Here is a 21,068-nt window from a genome sequence, read left to right as displayed (position 1 = left end):
CCACTCATCGCATTATAACCTCAACCGGTTGCCCTCTTGTCTTCCCGGCTCTTATTCTGAAAACCAGAGTCGCTGTCAATGACGACATTTACGCGCTAAACTTTGGAGAACGGATGTGTATACTCGCAGCCGTAAGTGTGAAAGAGAAGGCTTGGAGTTTGACTAGTTGGTTATAGCAACGTATAAAAGGGAAATAATAACATCTTGCTTTGTCCAATCGTGTACAGTAAGTGATTATCAAAGCTGTTTTGTTACACTTGTGAATCAATGAGATGACTTTGCTTCAAGCTACGCATATGATATATATACCACTACTGCTGTAGATGGGTGGCTGACTGGTTGGCTAACATTAGCTAGTTAACCGTATTAAATCAGAACTAAACGGCTTGGGCTAATTGCATATTCATATGTTGTTCGTGAATTGTTTGGCTATTAGCCTGTTTGATTAAACATGATACGGTTGGATACATTCAGTGGGTTTTGAGAGAATGATAAAATTCTCATATTCATGCATCGGTCCCCAAATCTTCTGCCAGGTTACTCACAAATCAACCATGGGATTGCTGAAACAGTGCCAGGAGCTCTTTAAGACGTCAAATCTCTATGAGGTTATTGGTGTCACAAAGGCTGCGTCTGAGGCCGAGGTAAGACGCGGCTACTATAAAATTTCGCTCACGGTCCATCCAGACAGAGCACCTGAAGACGAACAAGCCACTGTAAAGTTCCAGGTAGGACTCCCGGTTATTTACATTTAGAAAAAGTTAAATTTTTATGTGTAGCAATATTTTGACCGTTCTGACATGATCTACATTGATGTCGTAATTGTTTTGGGGTTGTCCCGACACAGGCTCTTGGGAAGGTTTACGCTGTGCTGAGTGATAAAGACCAAAGAGCTATTTACGACGAGCAGGGCATCATTGATGAGGAGTCCGATTCACTTGACCAAAACCGGAACTGGGAAGAATACTGGCGAACAATGTTCCCAAAGGTAAAAAAAAATACTTATGTTTTATATGTCATGTACTAAATGACATGAGATTCAAAAGGCCAGGTTGACCAAATCTTTCTTTCTTTTGTACCAGATCACACTGCAGGACATCCTGGACTTTGAGAAGTCCTACAAACACACAGACGAAGAGAAGCAGGATCTGAAGCGTGTGTACGAGGAGAGCCAGGGAGACATGAACAAGATCATGGAGTCAGTGCTCTGTGCCACCCAGGAGGACGAGGGACGTTTCAGAGACATCCTGCAGAGTGCCATAGATGCAGGAGAGCTAACCGCTTACAAGGGCTTCACACACGAGAGTGCCACAAAGAAGAAGAGCCGCAAACGCAAGGTGAGCTTACCACAACCAGAGCACAAGCCTACAGTACGTTAGCTGCCAGATAGCCCAGAACACCTGCTAGTTATCTTTCCAGAATCTGAGCAGGCATCTTGGTCTGTATACAGCCTTTACAGGTTGTGATCTGTTGATCGTACTGTGGTTTTGCCCCCCCCCCCCCCCCCCCCCCCAGGCTCAGAAGGAAGAGAAAGAGGCAGAGCAGATGCAGAAGGAGATGGGGATGACCAGTGAAAGCAGTCTGGTTTCCATGATACAGGTGAGGGAAGAACGATATGAAATTATGTAAACACGGGTCCATCAGAAGCCAAACTCTTCCAGAAGATCTTTTCCAAACTACCCATGGATAATGTCCCTCTCTCCTTTTCTCATCTTTCACAGAGGAAACAAAAGTCCAACCAGACAGAGTTCAACTATTTGATAGCCAACCTGGAGGATAAGTACTGTAAGAAGCCCCCCCGTGCCTCCACAGCCAAGAAGGGAAAGAAGTGAGTCCTCCCTGCCTAGAGACTCTGACCAGCACGGCCACGTTGCCCCTTGCAGTTTTTGATTAAATATGTTAACATTAAAACGTTTGGCACTAAAATCTTTGATCTGGATGAGTGTGTAAAGGGATGGATAGGTCAGTGTGAAATATGAGGGGTCGATAACCCCCATGTTGATCTGATCTGTTTAGGTCTACATGTTTGAAATTGGGCAACCAGTACCATAAAGTTTCCGCTTTTCATGCAGTGTTTGTAGAAACCACAATTCCTCTTTGGTGGGCTGTATACAGGGATATACAGTTGTAACACTGAAATTAGATGTTTTAAAAGGTAAAATTAAAATGAGCATTTTGTTACTTTGATGTGTACCTTGTCACCCTGATGTGTACCTTGTCATCTAAATGTTTAAGTGGTCCCACAACTAAGCAGACTGTATAGGCTAGATATTGGGACGTAATGTTTTAAAATGTTATGTATTTGTTTTGTTTGCACCTCGGTGTTGTGTATGTTTTGAGTAAAGTGACTACTTTTGGATAAAAATTTGAAAAACACTTCACATTGTGGATGTCCATTTACTTAAAATAGAATTGATCACAATCATCTTCAACATTTTCCTGTAAAGACAAGGATCGTTGAATAAAATGAAAAGGTAGTCATTGATCAGTTTAATGAAAATAAAAAATGGTTCATATCTGTCAGCAAAGGCCACTACTAATGCACTTTTTTCAACACTTACAAAGAAAGCCAACTGACATTTCAGGGCACTAGTGGATTCCTGATTGTACATGAGATTTTTGTTGAGCCCTCACATTATAACAGTACATCAGTAAAATAACTGATGACATGAAGTAGCTATGGCATCCGGTCACACACTGTAGCCTCCTCCACATCGGACATGCGTCCTAGTCACAGTGCAGTTCTGACCAGGACCACATACACTGACAACATAATGGACCCTCACGGTTACTAACCTATCTAGTTAGTTCAATAGATCCCAAGCTAATTAACAGCCAGGTTTCTAGAGAGACGTAACCGTTAAAAACAGCAGAGCAGTCCCACAGCTTTGTCACTGTTGTGTTGGTTACAAACTCCCCTCTCATTCCGCTAGGATTTGAGTTGTTGATTTGCTGCCCATTCCCGAATCAATCGATTGGCTATTGCGTAACTGGGCGGGACCCAAAACGTGGGTGGTTCTCCTTTAGGGTTCCGAGGCGGAGTCTTTATCTTGAGCGCGGCGGTGACCTCATCCAAAGTGAACCAGCGAACGTCCTCCAGCTCCAGCTCATCCACACTCAGCTGGCCACACAGTTGGTAAGTTATTCAATTACAAAATAAATTACAAAGTTTCTTACAAGTAACTTTAGAGGTCATGTTTGAATGTGAACATTTGACACAATCTCTCCTGCTGACCTGGGTTTTGTCGGGGTTGACGAAGGCATGACAGGCCACCATGAAGGAGCTCTGTGGGAAGGGCCAGTGCTGAGACCCAGAGTACTGGATAGACTCCACCTCCAGCCCCACCTCCTCAGCTACCTCCCTCCTCAGAGTCTCCTCCAGGTTCTCACCTGGGGAGGGACGCATTTGATACTGTAGGCATGTATATCATGCTTGTGTGTGTCTTGTTTATGTTTGTGTGCAGACTCACCCATGTCACAGAACCCAGCTAGGGCGCTGTACATCCCCCGTGGGAAGGAAGACTGCCTCCCCAACAAACAACGTTTCCCATCAGACACCAGTACAATCGCCACAGGGGCCATCTGATGACACAACAGCCAATCGGAGCAGTCTTAAAAATCCAGTCCACTGATGAAAAAAACAAAAAAAGGTAACTTCTTACCCTTTCCTGCCATGGTGTGGTGTCCTACCTTGGGATAGTAGGTGATGCCACTGCTGTGACACACTCTCTGACTGCCCGACTGGTTTCTCTGGGTAGACTGCCCCGTGGCACTGCAGAAGCCATTGGACTGGTGCCACCGAAGCAAAGCCTGCCCCTGGGTGCCAAAACACACACAGGAACAACTCAAGTGTGTATCGGCAAGGATAAACATAAAACCCCGACGACTCTACAGATCCATCAGACTGTCAGCACCTACTCTAGCCACCAGGGGAGCCTCTGGGCCATGCAGGAGGAAGAAGGCCTTCCTCAGATCGATGAAGCGTCCTCCACACTGCTCCTCTACGGCACCCTGCTCCAGCTCTCCTACAACACAGTGAGGGAGGCAGTCAGGTCAATGACGTGAGCATAGCTCAGACCAACAGGCACACAGACAGTATACTGACATACGTAGTGACAGAGATATATTGTAATAGAGAGGGAGAGTAAGATAAATAGAAAGTCTATCATGACACAAGTTATTCTAATTCAACAGAGCAAGAGTCATCTTAAGCCTAACTGTAAGACCGTCATGTCGAACACTGTGTTCTTCTTACCAACATCCAAAGAGAACTGTGCCTGGTTCTGTTCATTGCAGGTGATCAGTATGGATTCCTTCACCATCTCCTTGTCTCCCCCAAGCTTCTCCAGGATCCCCTCAACCTCTGAAAACAAACAAAACAAGCACACCCATAACATACCCATAACACCCATGTTCATAATAGTATATTACACAGGTCTGGTCTCATTTAAAGAGCCATTGTTCAGTGCTGGTATTTGTCTACATAAATCTTTTTACAGAATGATGGAAACCAACCACTGGTCTGGAGGATTTGTAGCTGGAATATTCCACTCTCTGTACGCTGCAGCAGTGGAGCTAGTTTGTGGTAGAGGAAGATGTTCCCAGACTGCAGTGCAACCCGACACGCATTGTCGTCCTCTTTCAGCTTGTTCAGATGCCTAGACCAGGAAGCTAATTAAGTTATGGTAGCATTTATAACATGCTGTATGGAAGGTCTCCACTCTAGATCCACAAGTGATAAAAACAAATACAGAAAGAGAGAGAAGCAGAGAGAAAGAAAAAGTGTGTGTGTGACAGATTCAACTATACAGACCTCATTCTGGCCACATAGCTGGAGCAAGATCGGGACAGTGTCCATGAGGATCTGCTAAGGATCCTCAGTGACTGGAGCATGACTCGAGCTCCTCACAGACCTGACCACGCTATGCACACAACACCCAGTCACGTGTCAGTTGATTCCAGCTGTTTTATGTACTGAAGTGCCTCATGTAGATAAGACTATAATGACAGAATACGGAATGCAATTCACACATTTATTTCTGTAAATAATATGCATTAAACCCTGGTAGCTGCACCTTGTCAATGTCTGGCATGCAAAAACTTGGTTTGGATTCTAAAGAGGAACATTCTGTTAAAGCACATGCAGGGAACAAACTGTCCCCGAAGTCTATAGGTTAATTTGCGTGCAGCATTTACGGTCTGCAGCAAAATTGCAGTCTGGACATGGCATTCAGAGCGGCATTCATCCGAAATAATATTTGCTGGATCTCGATATTATTCCAACACCGATTATTAACCTTCGTATTTTAGAGGAACATGCTGTGGTCAACCTCCACCTCTTAGGGTTGAAGTGAATTGGAGGTTGTTTCGTAACTGCTCCATTTCGTCTAAAGCTTGTCAGATTATGTAGGTAGGCTATACAAATGCAGACACACGCTCATCATTCGTCCTTGTCGGTCGAAGTTTTACAGACTTTAAGGCTACGGAATCGGATCACCTGAAACAAAGTGTACACAGTGCCCGGTATCGAGGTCTTCCGACTACTAGCGGGTGCGTTAGTGATCAACAAATCTTAAACCTGCACAAATGATCAGATGTTCAGCCATTTTGATAGGTTTCATGAGTGGCAAAAGCTCTTCCGGTCTAGCCAAAGATCAGCGCAAGGAATACCTGGGAAGGCATTTGGAAACCACGTATAGACGGCGCTCGCGCTCTATCTGCCGCTTCGCTTCCTCTACTGTTATTCTCTAAAATCTAATTTGGGCGTAAGAGAGATACGGGTCTATAACCTAGTACACAATCAACATTTTGCCACCGAATTTCGGAAATACGCATTTCTAAAGCCTACATCTTTCTGCGGATTATGAGACATGAAAATAAGATGTAAACATCCTCATCGACTGGAACGATGAGTGTTGGTCAGTGTAAGAGGAAAATACTGTGTGTGGGCGTCTGATTATGTTTTTCAATGACTGTGGGCTATTGCCTATGCAGTGAATCACACTCATTTTATGGCATCGGTGCGGCTTTGGGGATACGCACATTCCAGACTTGAAAACACCACAGCGCTGATGTCCGCCCGACGGTTCTCCGGGGTGTCGGTCTTGGGTGGTGCTGTCCCCTCGGGATTACACACACCGGGGACAGGTGAACCCAGCAGGGCGCTTTTCGAGGCCTGCAGAAACGGGGATCTGGAGCGCGTGAGGAAGCTTGTCAACCCTGAAAATGTCAACAGTAGGGACACAGCTGGGAGGAAATCCACCCCGCTGCATTTCGCCGCTGGTGAGTCGGTCCAGACAGCCGCACTGTTAATGTTTTGGTACTGCTTTCGTACCACTGTGTGAACTGCAGACTTTGCAGTCCAGATACCAGCTCGTCCAAGTTCTGGCGACTATAATATTAACATGTTCATGGTCCCAATTAAATAATTCACTGTCAGAGATCATCTCAGACACAAAGGCGTCTGTGTGCATCCACACACTTGTAAAATTATAGTCAGACATACTCTTCCATATGGAAAGATCACGTATCATCAGCCTTCAATGTATCCAAGTTGTTGTGTGTGTGTATTCATTTATAGTAAATTATATCCAAATCCCCTATAATTACATTACAGATTGGTCTTATCATTATGGTGCTGTAATAATATGAATAGTCCAGATCTCCTCATGCACTCCTGCCTCTCTCCATCGTGGCAGGTTTTGGCCGTAAGGATGTGGTGGCCTTCTTACTCCAGAACGGCGCCAACGTTCACGCCCGGGATGATGGCGGCCTGATCTCGCTCCATAACGCCTGCTCGTTCGGCCATGCCGAGGTGGTCAACCTGCTGTTGCACCACGGAGCAGAAGCCAACGCCAGGGACAACTGGAACTACACCCCCCTGCACGAGGCTGCCATCAAGGGAAAGATAGATGTCTGCATAGGTAGGGCCCCAGGTCAACATACCCGTACGGCTAGACTGTACCACCCAGGGCGTCTCCACACAGACCAAATTGATGGTGTCAGAAAAGGCGTCAACACACATGCACACGCAATAATGTGCCCTGTGGTGTGCCTGATGACGTCATTGGCTTGTTCTTTGTTATTCTCAGTTCTACTCCAGCATGGGGCAGTATCAACTATCCGGAATACTGATGGGAGAACAGCCTTGGACCTGGCTGAACCTGCCACGAAAGCAGTTCTTAATGGTGAGGAGGAGGACAACAACAAGAACTGTTATCTGACAGGACATACTGTACCTAACAAACATCAACACTGCCTCCATCTTAGTTTTGGGAATAACAAAGCCAACTACTCCTCAGGCAGTTTCTGTACCACTCCGTGGAATCCTACTCAAATATGCTTTCTCAGTTAACCCTACTTGACCTGAAGTCTGATATGTATGTATGTTTGTTCCCCTTCCCCCAACACAGGTGATTACAAAAAAGATGACCTTCTTGAGAGTGCGAGGTACAGAATATCAACAGTCCATCTGTAGTTCCCCACTGCCTTTAGTATTGAAATTCACAATAGTATCAAAGATTTGCACTCATTTGTGTGTGGTGTCACCATAGGAGTGGAAATGAGGACAAACTGATGGATCTGCTGACACCACTGAATGTCAATTGTCATGCCAGCGATGGACGAAAGGTAACTCTATCTTTATGTCTAGCTAAGGTCAAACAGTTTGGGCCAGAACAATGTTAACGGATCCTCTGTGTTATTGTTTGTGTTTCTGTTGTGTGTTTGCCTATGGGACTGTCTGTGTGTGTGTGCTTGCGTATGGGACTGTCTGTGTGTGTGTGTGTGTGCGTTTGCGCTTCAGTCCACACCCCTTCATCTGGCAGCCGGCTACAACCGTGTGAAGTCAGTTAAGTTGCTGCTACGGCATGGAGCAGATGTCCAGGCCAAAGATAAAGGGTGAGACTGTGGCTGGGGGTGAGACTGGGGCTGGGGGTGAGACTGGGGCAGGGGATGAGACTGGGGCAGGGGATGAGACAGGGACTGGGGGTGAGACAGGGACTGGGGGTGAGACAGGGGCAGGGGGTGAGACAGGGACTGGGGGTGAGACAGGGACTGGGGGTGAGACAGGGGCTGGGGGTGAGGCAGTGGCTGGGGGTGAGACAGGGACTGGGGGTGAGGCAGGGGCTGGGGGTGAGACATTGTCTGGGGGTGAGACAGGGACTGGGGGTGAGACAGAGACTGGGGGTGAGACAGGGGCTGGGGGTGAGACAGGGACTGGAGATGAGACAGGGGCTGGGGGTGAGACAGGGGCTGGGGGTGAGATAAAGCTGGAGGTTGGTACAGGCCAGAGGCCATATGTATGGTGGCTCTGTTTGGACAGCATTACCTCACCCCTGCTACTGGAGTACAGTCATAGCACTGTTTGTGTCTGTGTGTGTGTGCGTACCAATGCATTAACACACAATCCACAAGCCAAACTGTGAAACGCCTCCTCTCCTCCTGTGAAGTAACCTGGGCTTGTCTCTGGTGTTCCAGTGATCTGGTTCCACTACACAACGCCTGCTCTTATGGACACTATGAAGTCACTGAGCTCCTGGTCAAGGTATGAGCAGCAGCTTACAATGTGTCTGAACCAATTCTCACACTCATAGCCCTAAATATAAAACAAATTTACATGTAGTCATTTAGCAGACACTCTTATTTAGCTTTGGTTCATTGCATGCTCTCTCTCCCTGTCTTTGTCTCTCTCTCTGTCTATCCTTTCATTCTCACTCTTTCTCTCTTTCTCTCTCCTCTCACTCTCTCTGTCTCTCTCTGTCTGTAGCACGGAGCATGTGTGAACTCCATGGACCTGTGGCAGTTCACACCCCTCCATGAGGCTGCTTCCAAGAACAGGGTGGAGGTTTGCTCTCTGCTGCTTAGCCACGGAGCCGACCCCACCTTTCTCAACTGCCACAACAAGAGTGCCATCGACCTGGCCCCCACCCCCCAGCTCAAAGAACGCCTGGCTTGTAAGGACTGTCTCTCTCCCCACCTTCAAGACTCATCTACTTCCTTGACCGAGCCTCACTTTGATAAGATTCTGTAAATGGCCTCAAGGTTATGGCTTCTGACTCAAAAGATCTTCTGAAAAGTCTGAAAGGCGTTGAACGTTCGGTTGATCCTAAATGGGATGTGCATGGCACTCCCTGTGCTGGGGATGCAGCAAAGTAACAGAGAAACCCAAGTTGACCCTGGTGTGTGTGTGTGTGTGTGTGTGTGTGTGTGTGTGTGTGTTAGATGAGTTCAGAGGTCATGCCCTGCTGCAGGCGGCTCGTGAGGCAGATGTGGCCCGCGTGAAGAAGCACTTGACCCAGGAGACGCTCAGCTTCAAACACCCCCTCACTCATGAGACCGCACTGGTGAGGCAGCACATCACCCCCTCATGCGGATCACAATCACAATCCTATAATACCACTTTCATCGTCCAACTTCGTTCACGTGGCAGAAATATACCCGGTGAAATGACCTTTTTAGGTGTGTTGTGGCTATAATTTCACATATATCAAACAGCCGTCACAAGGGCACCTTTGTTTTCCTAGTGCTGTCAGACGTAGCATAGCCTAGCATGTCTATTTGACCTCCTGATCTGCTTGATGTCGGTGGTGAGGGTTTTGGTTGTGTGTCTTGCAGCACTGCGCGTCCTCCTCCTTCTCCCCCGAAAGGAAGCAGGTGTGTGACCTGCTGCTGAGGAGAGGCGCCGACATCAACCACAAGACTAAAGGGTGAGGGCGGCGTGAGGGGAACGCCTTGTGTCCACGTGCCGTGGTCAGTGTGGCTCTCTCCGGTCATCATGTCATGTGACGTGTGATGTCGTTGTGTCCCCAGCTTCCAGACGCCCCTGCACGTGGCCTCGGAGAAGAACCACGACGACGTCGTGGAGATGCTGGTGAGGCACGAGGCCAAGGTGAGGGGGCGTGGGCACGCGTGCAAATGAGCTGGAGCCGTAGAGAGTGTGGATGCGTTTTGTTTCATATACTTGCTGGGTGTACTTACAGTAGATTCTGTCTGTCTCTCTCTCTCTCTCTCTCTCTCTGACTCTCTCTCTTTCTCTGTCTGTCTGTGTGTTTACGTGCGTGTACATGTGTGCCCCCAGGTTAATGCGGTAGATAGCCAGGGCCTCCACAGGGCCGCCCTCTGTGGTCACCACCAGACCTGCCGTCTGCTGCTCAGCTCCAGGTGTGACCCCCTCCTCACCTCCCTCCAGGGGTTCTCCCCCTCCCAGCTAGCCAAGGAGAGCATCCAGGAGATACTGCAAGGTAGGGGGCACAGGGACCAGGCACTGCAGGGTACCGTAGGAGGGGGTGTCTAAAGTACGCATTTGATGTCGGTTTCCACACGCTGTTGCTGAACACTCCTTCCTACCTGTGTGTGACTCCTCCTGGCTGGTTCTGCTCTCTCCAGAGGGGGTGCTGTCTGGGAACGTGGATGTGGACTGTCAGATGCTGGAGGCCTCCAAGTCAGGAGATCTGGAGACTGTCAAGGTAACTATAGTCCCTCCCTGGTTACCTACAAACAAGTGCACTCTAAGTTGGGCCCATGCCAATCTGTATTTGCCCTCAGTCTATGTAGTGCTGCGTGTTTCGTAACTCTAAATCGAGTGCATCTTAAGTGTTCCTGTTGGGATGTGTATATGTGTTGATTGTGTATGTGGTGCGTAGATGCTGTGTACTCTGCAGACTGTGAACTGCAGGGACGTGGAGGGCCGCCAGTCCACGCCGCTGCACTTCGCTGCTGGGTACAACCGTGTGTCGGTGGTGGACTACCTGCTGCAGCACGGAGCTGACGTTCACGCCAAAGACAAAGGGTGAGACCTCCTCCTGTGCTTCTTCTAGCTGAGCCCAGCAACGCTCATGAGATGCACCGCTGTGCAGCAGTCTCACTTCTCTCACTTCTCTCTCTCTCTCTCTCTCTCTCTCTCTCTCTCTCTCTCTCTCTCTCTCTCTCTCTCTCTCACACACTTTCACACTCACACTCACTCTCTCTCTCTCCTTCTCACTCAATCACACCGCCCCAGGGGTCTGGTGCCTCTCCACAATGCCTGTTCCTACGGGCACTACGAGGTGGCAGAGCTGCTGGTGATCCACGGTGCTGTGGTCAATGTGGCCGACCTGTGGAAGTTCACACCCCTCCACGAGGCTGCCGCCAAGGGCAAATACGAGATCTGCAAACTGCTGCTGCAGGTAGACTTGGGTTGGTGATGCTGGGACTGAGGGTGATGCTGGGGGTGATGCTGGGGCTGGGGCCGGGGCTGGGGCTGGAGGTCATGCTGGGGCTGGTGCTGGGGCTGGGGGTGATGCTGGGGCTGGGGCTGGGGCTGGGGGTGATGCTGGGCCTGGGGCTGGGGGTGATTCTGGGGCTGGGGCTGGGGGTGATGCTGGTGCTGGGGCTGGGGGTGATGCTGGGGCTGGGGCTGGGGGTGATGCTGGTGCTGGGGCTGGGGGTGATGCTGGGGCTGGGGCTGGGGGTGATGCTGGGGGTGATGCTGGGGCTGGGGCTGGGGGTGATTCTGGGGCTGGGGCTGGGGGTGATGCTGGTGCTGGGGCTGGGGGTGATGCTGGGGCTGGGGCTGGGGGTGATGCTGGGGGTGATGCTGGGGCTGGGGCTGGGGCTGGGGCTGGGGCTGGGGGTGATGCTGGGGCTGGGGCTGGGGGTGATGCTGGGGCTGGGGCTGGGGGTGATGCTGGGGCTGGGGCTCACCCTCTCTTTTCCTCTGTCAGCATGCTGCTTGTACTTGTGCTTGTACTTGTATCAATTCCAGTATATTCTTCTGGTCCTGTCCCCCCCTGCCTCCTTACCCCGCTCCCTCAGCACGGAGCGGACCCCACCAAGAGGAACAGTGATGGGAACACCCCCCTGGACCTGGTGAAGGATGGGGAGGGGGATATCCAGGACCTGCTAAGGGGCGACGCCGCCCTGCTGGATGCCGCTAAGAAGGGCTGTCTGGCCCGCGTCCAGAAACTCTGCAGCCCCGACAACGTCAACTGTAGAGACACCCAGGGACGTCACTCCACGCCTCTCCACCTGGCAGGTATTACCCCAAACCCTCCACCCCCCACCTGGAGGGTAATCCTAACCCTGAGCCCAACACTCACACCCATACGCATGGTAGAACGCACACAACTACACCCCCAACCTGGCTACAGGAATCGGAACACTGTAATCATTCATTACTGACAGTTACAGTTGACAATGCATCTGTTAAGTTGTGTGTGTCTCTCTCTCTCTCTCTGTTGTGGCTGTCCTATATCTTGCTGTATTGTCTCTCTGTCTGACCTGTCTCTCTGTCCTGTCTCTCTGTCTGACCTGTCTGTCTCTCTGTCCTGTCTCTCCCTGTCCTGTGTCAGCTGGCTACAACAATCTGGAGGTAGCAGAGTATCTGCTGCAGCATGGAGCTGAGGTCAACTCCCAGGACAAGGGCGGCCTCATCCCCCTCCACAACGCTGCCTCCTATGGGGTGAGTCTCTATACTGTTAACGCAGGCTCCTCCCCCCTCCACAACGCTGCTTTCTTGGGGGTGAGTCTCTATACTGTTAATGCAGGCTCCTCCCCCTTCACAATGCTGCTTTCTGTGGGGTGAGTCTCTATACTGTTAACACATGCTTCTCCCCCTCCAAGGCAATGCCTCATGAATTGCCAAATGCAAAAGCCTTGTCCTTGACACATACAGAAGACAGTACCAGTTTAGCCACAAATCAGGTATACAAAACATGCAGCTCCACAGACAAACGCACACAAACACTCACAAACATGAAACCAGTTTTGGGCTGTATTTCACGGCACTTTAGTTAAGAATCAAGTAAAACTAGACCCCCGCCCCCCCGATTCAGCCGTGAGTGGCTCTTCAGACCCTGAGGAGCCCGAATAGACCCTGTGATGAGCTGCAGCGTGACGTGTGTGTGTCTGGAGTAATGATGGCCACTCGTCTGCCAGACAGACAGGACGGTCAGAGACTGAAGGACCACCAGAACACTTTGATCAGGGTCGCACTTTCTCTCTCATTCTCTCTCTCCCATACTCAGTCTCTCTCTCTCTCTTTTTCCCTCTTTCTTATTATCTCCCTCTCGCACTCGCACTGTCTCTTCATTCCGAGAGCCTGAGTAGCTCATCATAAGAATAGTTTTTTCTCTGGCTCCTGCTGTCTGCACATAGCAATTGGTTTCTCTCAAATAGAATGGTTTCATTCTAGCAATTCATAATTATATTGAAATTTCAGAGGAAGAGAATAGATTACAGGATTGGGTAAGAAACTGGGCTGATTCAAACTGCTGTTTGTCATTCAGATATTCAGTGAAACACCGTAGCATAACTTTCTCTTGGTCAAAGCACCTCATTGTGGTGCCCAAACACCTCATTCAGGTTACCTGAAACAGAACTAATTCATGTTGCCTAACTACACACATTGGAAGTTTTGGAGCATGTACATCGGCTTAAATGTTGCTACTCACAAACAAACCAAACAGGAAGTGGAAGCCATAGCCAGAGGAAGTTGCGTGTGTCTCGTTCGCAGCATGTGGATGTGGCTGCTTTGCTCATCAAGTACGAAGCATGTGTCAACGCCACAGACAAGTGGGCCTTCACGCCACTCCACGAGGCCGCCCAGAAAGGCCGGACCCAACTCTGCGCTCTCCTATTGGCCCACGGGGCTGACCCCTCCCTTCGAAACCAGGAAGGCCAATCACCGCTGGACCTCATCATGGTATCCACCCACCCCCATCTCTCCATCCACCTATCAGAAAAGAGCCCTAGGTCTTGTTGCACCTCTCGAGAGCCCACCTGACTGCCATGTGTTTTGCCACTGGCTCGCAAAGTATACATTCAAATCCCTCAACTCCAAAACAAACGCGGTTTGACTGATCTAATCAGCATCGTGAGTGCCGTCCTCCAGTCGTTGAGGGGATTCAATGTATCTGACTGCTGCTGTCACCCTGCTTGACCTTTGACATCCATTCTCACCCTAGCCAGAAACAAACAACCCAGTCTGATTGGAAGTGGTCTGTCCCTGTCTTGGACCCGCCTGGATAGCTAGCTCATCACGTGACATTGCAGCCTGGCTGACCGATCTGTACATGCATGTCACCTACAATTGTGTATGTGTGTGTGTCGGCACCAGCCTCTAACAGTCTCTGCTGTCTGTGTGCATCTGTAGTACACTTTGATGGAGTCTGCTGTGCTTGTGTTTGATATGGATAGACGTGTCATACACAGCATGGTCATTTCTTTCTCTCTCCTTTTCCTTCTCCGTCCCATCACCGCTCTGTCTCCTTTTCCCCTTTCTCTCCTCTCCTTTCCTCCTTCTCTCCCTCCTTCCTTGTTCTCAGGCGGATGACGTGCGTGCCTTACTGACTGCCGCCATGCCTCCGTTCTCCCTGCCCAGCTGCTACAAGCCCCAGATCATCCGCACGGCAGCTCCACCCACAGCCGTGGTGCCACCCGGCCTGTCCTCCAGCCCCAACCCCATCCCCTCCACCTCGTCCGCCAGCCTTGGGGATACTTTGACCCCAGGCTCTGTGGCCTTCCCGGAGCTCTCAGCCCTACTGGGAGTGGACAGGGTTGTGGGCTCGGACAAGAAGGATAAGGGTGAGTCTGACGTCGCCCCTGTGGGAGCTGTTACCATGGTTGACCTGTTCCCCTGTCAGCCCCTTTGACATTTAGATACAGGAGTTATAATGCATTGGTGATGTGGTATGTAAGGTTGTCCCGTTTCAGCTGTGTGACCTGACATCAAAGCCAGCTGGCTGACTGCCATCAGCTATGTTCTTAACGACTGATCACACCAGGACCCTGATGTCCTGCACAGTAGCATGCTGAAAAACACATTAAAATGCTCTTTGGGCATCACAGTGTTAGCTACCTTGAATGAACTGACAGACAGTTGATATACTCCCCATGTTTCTCCGTAAGTGCTATGTAAGCACTCTCTTGCAGTTTCAGGTCTGGAGTTGTGCATCACCCAGTTCCTCAGCAACCTGGGCTTGGACCACCTGCTGGAGACCTTTCACAAAGAGCAGGTAGTCATAAACCCCAACAATTCACCACTTCTGTCAACACTTTTCACTGAGGGCGTTCATTCAATAGTTGAAGCACTCAAACAATCAGCATGCCACTCTCTTAAAAAACAAACTAATTGGTAAGTGTTTTTTTTCTAAGGTAGGTGGGTAGCTACAGATCAGCCGTCATGTGTTTTCCTATTTTTACATCTCACAAAGCAAAGAAACCTGTTCGTGTTTGACACCTTTCCCTCGCACGTACACAGATGTCAAGAGTTCCTACGCCTTAGTTCATATTGTTGATAACCTTGGTTTAGAATCGGCTCTCTTCTCCTGTGTGTAGATAACCCTGGACGTGCTTATTGAGATGGGCCACAAGGAGCTGAAGGAGATTGGCATCAACGCCTATGGCCACAGGCACAAGATCATTAAAGGAGTAGAGAGGCTCATCAGCGGTCCTCAGAGTATGCTTCATTCCCGTCTTTTCTATTCAGCTCTCATTCATTCCTTATTCATTTGTTGTGGTTATCGTGTTAAGATTTTAAGGAGGAGGCTGAGTGAGTGTTGGAGGACAATCACAGACACTACAGCTCAGTAACAGATGGCGGTTCCCATCTCAGATCAAACGGGCTCAGACGTGCTTTGGTTTTAATAGGATAGCTCTGTGCCTTTCATTCTTCTGGGAGAGACAGTGAAAGAACGAGAGAGATGGCAAGAAAGAGAATGATAGGAAGTTACAGAGTGTGTGTGTTTCAGAGGAATATTAACGTGAGTGTGTGTGCATTAGGTTTGAACCCATACCTGACCTTGAACACAGCCAACAGTGGGACCATCCTTATCGACCTAACGACGGATGACAAGGAATTCCAGTCCGTGGAGGAGGAGGTAAGATGGCTCACATAGCTGAATACCACCAACATACATGAACTGTCAACCCAGTTCTGGCATGTTAATGGCGTGATTAGCCAAATGAGTGTCACATGGTTTATTGTTTGTCTGTGTGTGAACAGATGCAGAGTACAGTGAGGGAACACAGGGATGGGGGCCATGCAGGAGGGGTCTTCAGCAGATACAACATAGTCAAGGTACATGCCAGTGATGTCCCCATAGCCATTTGGGCTCTGCTTTATCGGCACCACTTCATGATGGCATCTCACAAGGCTCCATTTTAGTTTTTAATTCCTTTACTTCCTTTAACTGTGAAACACTCAGCATTGTTCTCTATGCCAAGAGAGGTTTGTTACTGAAGTAGCTTTCAGTGACTATGCTATAATTGGAAAGCACGAAGGTGTAAAATGGCAAAATTCTCAAGCTATGGCAGCTCTCTCTCTCCTTCAGTAGTCTCACTCTTTCATATTGGCTGTTCAGATCCAGAAGGTGTATAACAAGAAGCTACTGGACAGGTACACCCACCGGCGTAAGGAGGTGTCGGAGGAGAACCACAACCACTCCAACGAGCGCATGCTGTTCCATGGTGAGTCCCCCCCAGAGCCTGATTCCGAAGGGAGATCCCTTCTGGAGAACCTTGTTCCTATTCTTCTTCAAATCCTTGTTCTCTCCTGCCCCGACGCAGGTTCGCCGTTCGTTAACGCCATCATCCACAAGGGCTTCGACGAGAGGCACGCGTACATCGGAGGCATGTTCGGGGCGGGGATCTACTTTGCGGAGAACTCGTCCAAGAGTAACCAGTACGTTTACGGGATAGGAGGAGGGACGGGGTGTCCGCTGCACAAGGACCGATCCTGCCACATCTGCCACAGGTGAACCACCAACCGAGACCTTCGATGTCATTGCCGTTCACGTCGTCGTGTTTTTGTTGTTGAGGTGTTTATATCACCGTAGCATTGCTGATTGGTGGGGGGGTGGGGGGGTTTGTCTCCAGGCACCTATTGTTCTGCAGGGTGACTCTTGGGAAGTCCTTCCTTCAGTTCAGTGCCATGAAGATGGCCCATTCCCCCCCTGGACACCACTCGGTCACAGGTAGACCCAGCGTCAATGGCCTGGCCCTCGCAGAGTACGTCATCTACAGGGGAGAGCAGGTAATGGACCTCTCCTCTCCTGTCCAATTGTCTCCTCTCCTGTCTCTAATATGAGCATAAAGGTTCAAGTTGATCCTCATGCAGTGCTCTCTGCGTCCTCAGGCTTACCCAGAGTACCTGATCACCTACCAGATCATGCAACCAGACTCCTCTGCAGATGGGTGAGGCGGGAGAGAGGAGGAGCCAAACTCAACCAGAGAACCACTGTACAGAAGAAGAACTGTTGGTTGTTCCCACACCTACCGGCTTGGGAGATCCCTTGGTTGGCTTTTGAGATCATCACTTATGATGAGCATTTGCTGGTGTCTGCCTGGACAGCCAGAAGGTTCAGGAATCATATATGTGGGATTTTTATATTGGTTCAGCTGAGTTAGTCAAACTCAGTCAAGCACAGGTCAATATGAAGAGATTGCAAAAACTGATTGAGGTAAGTCTGGTTATCTGTAATGAGAAGGCCCAAACGGAATACGCGGGCGCAGAATTCCGACAAAAACCCGCGGATTTTCAAGTAGAACGCATTGGTCTGAAGCAAAATGTAAATACACTTTTCAACTCATAGTACGTCTGTATTATAAAAACGTTAGCCAAAAATGCTAAGAATTGAAGAGGAAACGTATTGACCCAAATTACAGCAAGAGACAGGGCCAGGGAGTTTTCAACCGATCTTTATGAGGATGGATAAATACTTTTTAGAAAAGTCTGTCAACATTCAATCGACCATATTTGCCGTCAAACTGTTGTGGAACATCTTTGGTTGCTCCGACATAAGGACAGGAAGGCTAGTGGAATTCCGCAGATTTCCGCAGATTTTCAGTCTGAATAACGGCTGAAAATTTGAAAAGAATCTGCGTATTCCGTTTGGGCCTGGTAATGAGCCTCTGCATTGGCTAACAGGCATTCTGTACTATTACCTGCATGCAAACATAACATATTTAAACAGTGTATACTGTCAAATGTTTGTATGATTTGTAAATGTTCGTTTTATTCATGTAAGCACTTTATTAATTAATTTTGTGGAGTTGGGTCAAGGTGTGAATGTTTATTTCGTTTTTTATTTAATATAATTTTTACAATTTACAATTGTAGCATCTCTATTCAGGGGTCTGTTAACAATCTAACGCACTGTAATACTACTTTCCCAAACTGTGTTCTTTATGTGGTACCGCACAGTACAGTGTATTTTTTAGTCAACGTGATTCAATTTATACACATTTTGTTTTGTTTTTTCAAGCATGGTAATTTATAGTTTTTTTTGCTGGTCTGAACATTGAGGACACTGCCTAAGGGTTATGTTTTAATGTTTTCTACTGAAGCAGCTACTGGTATCTACATTCTCATTAAATTTCTGCTTGTTCAGGATTGTCCTCCATTGTTAGTGCAGGGGCCCTTATCCAATCAAGGGAATATCGTTTGTTTCTGATTTTTGTCACCAGATGTAACGGGAACCAAAAATTCTGACTTTCATACAACACCTGTTCATTGAGTAGAGAGGATTTCGTGAGACTAAGTGCAATATGGTCATGATTGTCTCATTGATGGCTGATTAGGTTGAATAATGGAATCTTCCTATCTTCCTCTATGTATGGTATTTGTTATGGCTATACGTAGATAAGGTCCAGTACAGCTCAATCTCTCTATGCGCTAGGCCTGAGAGTCCAGATATATGGTAGGTTACACTATCTCAACATGGTTTCATTTAATATACATGCCTGTAGAAAGACTATAACGTGGGCGGAATGAAGAGAGAACTATTTAGTTTTGACGGCACCATTTATATAAAATGTAAAGCTGTACATTGGCATTGCATCATGTCATGTTCTCTGAAACGCCTGTTCTTCCTGCATGATATACTGTGTGGTTATTGTGACATATATGAGAGGTGTCTGCTTCTATTGCAGCCTGGATGTACAGTACAACTACATCATTGATGGCAGAACTGTGGGTGGAGGTAATCTATCCCACGCCATCAGCCACATGGAAATAAACAACAATCTTTGTGAATTATATCTTTTTGTCAGTTGTCTGGTTGTTTTTATTGTTTCAAATAATTACTGTAAAATGTTGATATATTGTAAAATAGATGGTATTAAATAGTACTGTGATATGTAAAAATGTTCATATAGGTGGTTGAAAAAATGCTGAGAAGCAGGAGTAATTTCAGTATTCACATACTGAACAATTGTTCCTAAGAGGGATCATTATATCTCCCAATCCAGTGTTTTTGACAGCAGGGTATTTCTTAGTCTCTTTCTGTTCAAATACTTGAGGAATCCATTAAATATACATTCATATTAAAGATTAAAGATAACTCCACAGTATTTGAGAGAAAACTGTCCATGTGGTGTTTAATGCAAGGAAGATTCATATTCTTAGCCTGTCTAGTTGGATAATTATGGACCTGTAAATTCTTAACAAATAATATCTAAAACTACATTAAAGTACATACGGTAGATTACTGCATGGGCTTATGTATCCCTATTTTGGGGGGGCTGGAGTTCATTAGCCCCCCCAAAAAATATAATAATGTAAAAAATAAAAAAAATCTTTCATATTTTAAGTCTGAATGTGTGCATTTATCTTCCTAAACCCCTCTAGAGGACACTATTTAAAAGGATATTTTCAAAAATGTATTCTGGGAGAACATACCCCAGACCCCCCTAGTTTTGCTGGGTCACAGGAAAAATTATACGTTTTATCTAGGGGTTTAGCCCCCCCAAAAGTGGGACCCTAGATTTGCCCCTGGATTACTGTCTATTTCAGTTAAGACTTTAGTAGATATTGGATTAGAGGCGTCAGTACCAGTAGATGTCACTGTTTTCCAATTACAGTTTTTCTCGATTGCAATTTTTTTAAACAGAAGTAATTTTTTTCAGCAGTTAACAAGCAGCCTTGAAACTTGAGCAAAGACTCTGAAAACAAACTATACATGACACAAAATCTACTCCCTTAATTCAAATATACAACTTCTCATCTGCTGACAAGATTTTTCAATGAATCATTGCAAAATGGCTGAATAAATTAGAACTGCAACAATCAACACACCCGAACATAGTCGACCGTCTTTAGTGTCCGTCATTTGTTGGTACTATAACTACAGTATACACCTTAAAAAAAAAAGATTTGTCACCCATTCTGTGTTTATTTTAAATTTGTATGTATTATTATTTGACAAAATATGACTTATCTTTTCATGCTGACCTTTACAAATTTCATACAGTGAATTATTGAGTACATCTCTCAATAATTGACAGCCTCAATTCAACATTCTACATTTACGTAAAGTGCTCTCCCACCCATGTGAGGAGAAGTGCAATTATCTAACTGTTACTGCAGTTATAAAGACCCTCTCTAACAGCAAACCCCCCAGACAGTTATGATACATGTGCTACTTGTTCTATAATCTCAGCCTATGTTTTAGGCTCCACAGACAGTGATTGAACAAGAGGAGCACTAAAAGCTTTCCTCAACACTCCTCTGCTGAATTCACATATGACCTCAAGGAGAAGTGGGGGTGAAATACCAAAATACACCAGAGAGAGAGCGAGAATCGAGGGATAGAGAGAGAGAGAGAGAGAGAGAGAGAGAGAGAGAGAGAAAAAGGAGGGATAGAGAGAGAGAGAGAGAGAGAGAGAACGGAGGGAATGTTGTGTGCACGCTCCGCATTTGCCTGACTAACTGATGTCCCTAAGTGTCTTCTAAGAGTGTGGCTGTGGGCACTTGTGAAGACTACATACAGTGCCCTCCAAAAGTATTGGAACAGTGAGGCGAATTCCTTTATTTTTGCTGTAGACTGAAAACATTTGGGCTTGACATCAAATAATGAACGTGAGACCAGAGATCAACGTTTCAGCTTTTATTTCCAGGTATTTACATCAGGATCTGATGCACAACTAAGAAAATATCACATTTTGTTTGAATCCACCCATTTGTCATGTGATCAAAAGTATTGGAACAGATATACTTAAAACATATTTAAGTGAATAAGACTTAATATTTAGTTGCAAATCCTTTGCTTTCAATAACTGCAGCAAGTCTGTGACCCATTGACGTCACCAAA

General features: G+C 47.4%; 3 protein-coding genes across 6 annotated transcripts; 2 read left to right on the top strand and 1 right to left on the bottom strand.

Annotated features, from left to right (window-relative positions):
- The first annotated feature begins 71 nt into the window (after window positions 1-71).
- On the top strand, window positions 72-2,376 carry dnajc9 (DnaJ (Hsp40) homolog, subfamily C, member 9). The gene is made up of 6 exons (XM_047032148.1): window positions 72-226; window positions 537-728; window positions 848-988; window positions 1,083-1,337; window positions 1,516-1,599; window positions 1,722-2,376. Exons 2-6 carry the CDS (start codon window positions 555-557, stop codon window positions 1,830-1,832), a joined length of 765 nt encoding a protein of 254 aa, XP_046888104.1. The 5' UTR covers window positions 72-226; window positions 537-554; the 3' UTR covers window positions 1,833-2,376.
- Window positions 2,377-2,383: 7 nt separating this feature from the next.
- On the bottom strand, window positions 2,384-5,712 carry nudt13 (nudix (nucleoside diphosphate linked moiety X)-type motif 13). Of its 2 annotated transcripts, none has more exons than XM_047032146.1 (9): window positions 5,498-5,712; window positions 4,814-4,998; window positions 4,516-4,658; window positions 4,256-4,363; window positions 3,919-4,025; window positions 3,691-3,816; window positions 3,471-3,582; window positions 3,236-3,390; window positions 2,384-3,121 (listed from the first exon to the last, which is right to left on the bottom strand). In XM_047032146.1, exons 2-9 carry the CDS (start codon window positions 4,891-4,893, stop codon window positions 2,930-2,932), a joined length of 1,023 nt encoding a protein of 340 aa, XP_046888102.1. In that variant the 5' UTR covers window positions 4,894-4,998; window positions 5,498-5,712; the 3' UTR covers window positions 2,384-2,929. The 2 variants fall into 2 exon arrangements, with proteins under 2 accessions (XP_046888102.1, XP_046888103.1); XM_047032147.1 differs by having other exon boundaries at window positions 4,814-4,922.
- On the top strand, window positions 5,712-19,470 carry LOC124475483 (poly [ADP-ribose] polymerase tankyrase-2-like). Of its 3 annotated transcripts, XM_047032142.1 has the most exons (27): window positions 5,712-6,282; window positions 6,699-6,923; window positions 7,092-7,187; window positions 7,413-7,449; window positions 7,554-7,629; window positions 7,805-7,899; window positions 8,479-8,545; window positions 8,768-8,954; window positions 9,223-9,344; window positions 9,616-9,707; window positions 9,811-9,889; window positions 10,079-10,241; window positions 10,387-10,466; window positions 10,644-10,789; window positions 11,000-11,165; window positions 11,794-12,013; window positions 12,330-12,439; window positions 13,493-13,681; window positions 14,304-14,562; window positions 14,911-14,993; window positions 15,316-15,436; window positions 15,760-15,857; window positions 15,983-16,057; window positions 16,341-16,446; window positions 16,546-16,732; window positions 16,855-17,011; window positions 17,114-19,470. In XM_047032142.1, exons 1-27 carry the CDS (start codon window positions 6,012-6,014, stop codon window positions 17,174-17,176), a joined length of 3,570 nt encoding a protein of 1,189 aa, XP_046888098.1. In that variant the 5' UTR covers window positions 5,712-6,011; the 3' UTR covers window positions 17,177-19,470. The 3 variants fall into 3 exon arrangements, with proteins under 3 accessions (XP_046888098.1, XP_046888097.1, XP_046888095.1); XM_047032141.1 differs by lacking the exon at window positions 13,493-13,681; XM_047032139.1 differs by lacking the exon at window positions 13,493-13,681 and having other exon boundaries at window positions 14,887-14,993.
- The last annotated feature ends 1,598 nt before the right edge of the window (window positions 19,471-21,068 follow it).

This window comes from Hypomesus transpacificus, chromosome 13 (assembly GCF_021917145.1).
Source record: "Hypomesus transpacificus isolate Combined female chromosome 13, fHypTra1, whole genome shotgun sequence".
Lineage (NCBI taxonomy): Eukaryota > Metazoa > Chordata > Actinopteri > Osmeriformes > Osmeridae > Hypomesus > Hypomesus transpacificus.
Note: the sequence above shows the minus strand (reverse complement) of the source record. Positions and strands in the feature narration are given on the sequence as shown.

Bases quoted from the DNA above. Each gene is read 5' to 3' on its own strand.
- nudt13 (XM_047032146.1), bottom strand. From the start codon at position 4,893: ATGCTCCAGTCACTGAGGATCCTTAGCAGATCCTCATGGACACTGTCC. The intron at 3,391-3,470 runs GTGAGTCTGCAC...GTCCCTCCCCAG, and splicing joins AGCTGGGTTCTGTGACATGG to GTGAGAACCTGGAGGAGACT. The intron at 3,122-3,235 runs GTCAGCAGGAGA...CTGTGTGGCCAG, and splicing joins TCAACCCCGACAAAACCCAG to CTGAGTGTGGATGAGCTGGA.
- LOC124475483 (XM_047032142.1), top strand. From the start codon at position 6,012: ATGGCATCGGTGCGGCTTTGGGGATACGCACATTCCAGACTTGAAAAC. The intron at 7,900-8,478 runs GTGAGACTGTGG...CTGGTGTTCCAG, and splicing joins GTCCAGGCCAAAGATAAAGG to TGATCTGGTTCCACTACACA. The intron at 17,012-17,113 runs GTAATGGACCTC...CTGCGTCCTCAG, and splicing joins TCATCTACAGGGGAGAGCAG to GCTTACCCAGAGTACCTGAT.
- dnajc9 (XM_047032148.1), top strand. From the start codon at position 555: ATGGGATTGCTGAAACAGTGCCAGGAGCTCTTTAAGACGTCAAATCTC. The intron at 729-847 runs GTAGGACTCCCG...GTCCCGACACAG, and splicing joins AAGCCACTGTAAAGTTCCAG to GCTCTTGGGAAGGTTTACGC. The intron at 1,600-1,721 runs GTGAGGGAAGAA...CATCTTTCACAG, and splicing joins GTCTGGTTTCCATGATACAG to AGGAAACAAAAGTCCAACCA.